We start from the raw sequence: 6000 nt of genomic DNA, 5'->3' as shown, positions 1-6000 counted from the left end.
CTCAGCACATGCTGAAAATAAGAAATCACATATTTCTCTACATTCTCACTCAGACAGGAGATGTCTGTGACAATTCCTGTTGCTGACACATGACATGGACTCACTGACTGTACATTTCCACCTTTCTATGACTGCCGTGCGATCTCTGGTTATTTTCTGTCTCTGGTGATTCTCACACACATCTCCACGTCGTCCACTGCGCGCTACAGTAAAGTCCACGCTGCGCATGCGTCACCATAGCGCAGCTCTGCTTTCCTAGGTTTTCTGACCCCTCCTGGCGCCGTAGCAGCTGCAGAGGCTCCGCCTTATTGATGCTCCCGGGAGGAGGAAGGAATATGGCGGCGCTGCAGCTCTGGCTGGGAGCGAGAGGGAAAGGGTAAGACAGTGCTGCACGGGGTGAGGTGGGATACTGGGGGGCGCATGGTATGGGGGCGACTCGGGGGGGAGGCTGCTGGGTGTACAGGGGCCATTACCGGAGAATGCACCATCAACATCTGCACAGGGAGAAGCCACGGACAGCTGTCACATGCCATACGTCACACCACAAGTGTCCTAATAAGATCTCCATATATGTGTCCTGGTACATTCCCCCCCACCCCATATACGTGTCCTGGTACATCCCACCCCATATACGTGTCCTGGTACATCCCCCACCCCATATACGTGTCCTGGTACATCCCCACCCCATATACGTGTCCTGGTACAACCCCCCCCCCACCCCATATACGTGTCCTGGTACATCCCCCCCCCCCCACCCCATATACGTGTCCTGGTACATCCCCCCACCCCATATACGTGTCCTGGTACATCCCCCCCTCCACCCCATATACGTGTCCTGGTACATCCCCCCCCCCCCCCCACCCCATATACGTGTCCTGGTACATCCCCCCCCCCCCACCCCATATACGTGTCCTGGTACATCCCCCCCCCCCCACCCCATATACGTGTCCTGGTACATCCCCCCCCACCCCATATACGTGTCCTGGTACATCCCCCCCCATCCCATACACGTGTCCTCGTACACCCCCCCACCCACCCCATATACGTGTCCTGGTACATTCCCCCCCACCCCATATATGTGTCCTGGTACACCCCCCCCCCCACCCCATATATGTGTCCTGGTACACCCCCCCCCACCCCATATACGTGTCCTGGTACATCCCCCCCCACCCCATATACGTGTCCTGGTACATCCCCCCCCACCCCATATACGTGTCCTGGTACATCCCCCCCCCACCCCATATACGTGTCCTGGTACATCCCCCCCCACCCCATATACGTGTCCTGGTACATCCCCCCCCACCCCATATACGTGTTCTGGTACATCCCCCCCCATCCCATATACGTGTCCTGATACATCCCCCCCCATCCCATATACGTGTCCTCGTACACCCCCCCATATACGTGTCCTCGTACACCCCCCCATATACGTGTCCTCGTACACCCCCCCATACACGTGTCCTCATACACCCCCCCATACACGTGTCCTCGTACACCCCCCCCATACACGTGTCCTCGTACACCCCCCCCCCATACACGTGTCCTCGTACACCCCTCCCATACACGTGTCCTCGTACACCCCTCCCATACACGTGTCCTCGTACACCCCCCCATACACGTGTCCTCGTACACCCCCCCATACACGTGTCCTCGTACACCCCCCCATACACGTGTCCTCGTACACCCCCCCATACACGTGTCCTCGTACACCCCCCCATACACGTGTCCTCGTACACCCCCCCCATACACGTGTCCTCGTACACCCCCCCCATACACGTGTCCTCGTACACCCCCCCATACACGTGTCCTCGTACACCCCCCCATACACGTGTCCTCGTACACCCCCCCATACACGTGTCCTCGTACACCCCCCCATACACGTGTCCTCGTACACCCCCCCATACACGTGTCCTCGTACACCCCCCCATACACGTGTCCTCGTACACCCCCCCATACACGTGTCCTCGTACACCCCCCCCATACACGTGTCCTCGTACACCCCCCCATACACGTGTCCTCGTACACCCCCCCATACACGTGTCCTCGTACACCCCCCCATATACGTGTCCTCGTACACCCCCCCATATACGTGTCCTCGTACACCCCCCCATATACGTGTCCTCGTACACCCCCCCATATACGTGTCCTCGTACACCCCCCCATATACGTGTCCTCGTACACCCCCCCATACACGTGTCCTCGTACACCCCCCCATACACGTGTCCTCGTACACCCCCCCATACACGTGTCCTCGTACACCCCCCCATACACGTGTCCTCGTACACCCCCCCATACACGTGTCCTCGTACACCCCCCCATACACGTGTCCTCGTACACCCCCCCATACACGTGTCCTCGTACACCCCCCCATACACGTGTCCTCGTACACCCCCCCATACACGTGTCTCGTACACCCCCCCATACACGTGTCCTCGTACACCCCCCCATACACGTGTCCTCGTACACCCCCCCATACACGTGTCCTCGTACACCCCCCCATACACGTGTCCTCGTACACCCCCCCATACACGTGTCCTCGTACACCCCCCCATACACGTGTCCTCGTACACCCCCCCATACACGTGTCCTCGTACACCCCCCCATACACGTGTCCTCGTACACCCCCCCATACACGTGTCCTCGTACACCCCCCCATACACGTGTCCTCGTACACCCCCCCATACACGTGTCCTCGTACACCCCCCCATACACGTGTCCTCGTACACCCCCCCATACACGTGTCCTCGTACACCCCCCCATACACGTGTCCTCGTACACCCCCCCATACACGTGTCCTCGTACACCCCCCCATACACGTGTCCTCGTACACCCCCCCATACACGTGTCCTCGTACACCCCCCCATACACGTGTCCTCGTACACCCCCCCATACACGTGTCCTCGTACACCCCCCCATACACGTGTCCTCGTACACCCCCCCATACACGTGTCCTCGTACACCCCCCCATACACGTGTCCTCGTACACCCCCCCATACACGTGTCCTCGTACACCCCCCCATACACGTGTCCTCGTACACCCCCCCATACACGTGTCCTCGTACACCCCCCCATACACGTGTCCTCGTACACCCCCCCATACACGTGTCCTCGTACACCCCCCCATACACGTGTCCTCGTACACCCCCCCATACACGTGTCCTCGTACACCCCCCCATACACGTGTCCTCGTACACCCCCCCATACACGTGTCCTCGTACACCCCCCCATACACGTGTCCTCGTACACCCCCCCATACACGTGTCCTCGTACACCCCCCCATACACGTGTCCTCGTACACCCCCCCATACACGTGTCCTCGTACACCCCCCCATACACGTGTCCTCGTACACCCCCCCATACACGTGTCCTCGTACACCCCCCCATACACGTGTCCTCGTACACCCCCCCCATACACGTGTCCTCGTGCACCCCCCCATACACGTGTCCTCGTGCACCCCCCCATACACGTGTCCTCGTGCACCCCCCCCCATACACGTGTCCTCGTGCACCCCCCCCCATACACGTGTCCTCGTGCACCCCCCCATACACGTGTCCTCGTGCACCCCCCCCATACACGTGTCCTCGTGCACCCCCCCCCTCCCCCCTCCATATACAAGTGTCCTCATGCATGCAGGGTGGTGACCTAGTGGGACTTATATTTGTGGCCATATATTTTCTTTGCTGATGGATCCTCGTTTTTCTTCTAGGACTTTTCAGCTGGGCGTCAGCAGAGACTGTGGCCTCCTCCTGCTATCTTGTCTGTGTTAGGTTTTTCATGTATTTCTGTACTGGACATGTCCTTTCTCTTGTGGCGTCCTGTGGCTGGTGATGTCGCACACTCCCTATAAGATCTACCACCGATCTCCTTTCTGATCGTCGACACTTTCTTCAGGATTTGGAGGTAACAGGTGACTAGTTTGTGCATTGATCGAGTGGCGTCTCCCCATCTCCGCGGTCAAGATGTTCTCCGCTTTGAAGAAACTGGTGGGTTCGGATGTGCCCAATCTACGGGACAAGAACATTCCTGCTGGACTGCAGTCTATGAACCAGGTGCTGCAGAGGAGGTTCGCCAAGGGGGTGCAATATAATAGTAAGTAATGAGAGCCTAAAGGGTGTCTGTATATACATGTTCTTGTACAGTCGATATAAAAAGTCTTCACACCCCTGTTAAAATACCAGGTTTTTGTCATGTAAAAAAAAAAAAAAAATTGTACCAATAAGAATCATTTCAAAACTTTCCCTCCCTCAATGTCGCCCATAATCTGTACAAATCCTCAGAGAAGCAAACTGAAATCTTTTCGGGTGGAAAAAGATAAAGAAGTAAAATAATGTGGTTGCATAAATCTGCACACCCTTACGCTAATACTTTGTTGCAGTCTCCTGTGAATTTCTAGCAGCATTCAGTCTCTTTGGGTCAAAGTCTATCAGCGCAGCACATCTAGAATTACCTGCTCTTATACTCCGCTTCCTGCAGTAGCTCCACATCTGTCAGATTGCAGGGGCATCTTCTGTGTACTGCGCCCTCTTCAGGTCACCACAAATTTTCTATTGGGTTCAGGTCTGGACCATTCCAGAACTTCTATCTTCTTCTGGGGAAGCCATTTTTTTGGTGATTTGGCGGTCACTTAGGGTTGTTGTCGTGCTGAAAGGTGAAATTCCTCTTCAGCTTTTTAGCAGAGGCCTGAAGGTCTCAGTGCAAAATTGACTGATATTTCGACTGTTCTTAATTCCCTCCACCTTGATTAAAGGCCCCGTTCCAGATGCTGAAAGACAGCCCCAAAGCACAATGCTGCTCCCACCGTACCTCACTGTGGGAATGGTGATCTTCTGATGATACGCAATGTTGGCTTTGCACCTTTTAGAATTGGTGCTAAATACAGGTGCATCTCACTAAATTAGAATATCATCAAAAAGTTCATTTATTTCAGTTATTCAATACAAAAAGTGAAACTCATATATTATATAGAGTCATTACAAACAGAGTGATCTATTTCAAGTGTTAATTTCTCTTAATGTTGATGATTATGGCTTACAGCCAATGAAAACACAAAAGTCATTATCTCAATAAATTAAAATAATTAACAAAAAACACCTGCAAATGCTTCCTATGCGTTTAAAAAGGTCCCTTAGTCTGTTTCAGTAGACTCCACAATCATGGAGAAGACTGCTAACTTGACAGATGTCCAGAAGGCAGTCATTGACACACTCCACAAGGTCCCAGAGTCTGGAGGAAGAGTGGAGAGGCCACAATACAAGCTGCTGGAGGTCTAGTGTGAAGTCTCCACAATCAGTGATGGTTTGGGGAGCCATGTCATCTGCTGGTGTAGGTCCACTGTGTTTTATCAAGACCAAAGTCAGCGCAGCCGTCTACCAGGACATTTTACAGCACTTCATGCTTCCCTCTGCCGACAAGCATTTTGGAGATGGAAATGTCATTCTCCAGCAGGACTTGGCCCCTGTCCACACTGCCAAAAGGACCAATACCTGGTTTATACACAACAGTATCACTGTGCTTGATTGGCAGCAAACTCGCCTGACCTTAACCCCATAGAGAATCTATTATAGAGAATCTATGGGGTATTGTCAAGAGGAAGATGAGAGACCCCAGACCCAACAATACAGACGAGCTGAAGGCTGCTATCAAAGCAACCTGGGCTTCCATAACACCTCAGCAGTGCCACAGGCTGATCGCCTCCATGCCACATTGCCGCATTGATGCAGTAATTGATGCAAAAGGAGCCGCGACCAAGTATTGAGGGCATTTACTGAACATACATTTCAGTAGGCCAACATTTCGGATTTTAAAAACATTTTTCAAGCTGTTGTTATAAAGTATTCTAATTTACTGAGATAATGACCTTTGTGTTTTCATTGGCTGTAAGCCATAATCATCAACATTAACAGAAATAAACACTTGAAATAGATCACTCTGTTTGTAATGATTCTATATAATATAGAAGTTTCACTTTTTGTATTGAAGAACTGGAATAAATTAACTTT

General features: G+C 53.1%; 1 protein-coding gene across 2 annotated transcripts in view; it reads left to right on the top strand.

Moving 5' to 3' along the window:
- The first annotated feature begins 237 nt into the window (after positions 1-237).
- Positions 238-6000, top strand: part of RABL6 (RAB, member RAS oncogene family like 6) — a 30241-nt gene continuing 24478 nt past the window's right edge. For both annotated transcript variants that reach the window (XM_073640651.1, XM_073640649.1), the window contains exons 1-2: positions 238-376; positions 3708-4090. In XM_073640651.1, coding sequence (XP_073496752.1) covers positions 3961-4090 — 130 coding nt within the window. In that variant the 5' untranslated portion in view covers positions 238-376; positions 3708-3960. The remainder of the gene's footprint in view (positions 377-3707; positions 4091-6000) is intronic.

The sequence above is a fragment of the Phyllobates terribilis genome, unplaced genomic scaffold, assembly GCF_046119375.1.
Source record: "Phyllobates terribilis strain yellow unplaced genomic scaffold, ASM4611937v1 Scaffold_7__3_contigs__length_470593459, whole genome shotgun sequence".
Classification (NCBI taxonomy): Eukaryota; Metazoa; Chordata; class Amphibia; order Anura; family Dendrobatidae; genus Phyllobates; species Phyllobates terribilis.
Note: the sequence above shows the minus strand (reverse complement) of the source record. Positions and strands in the feature narration are given on the sequence as shown.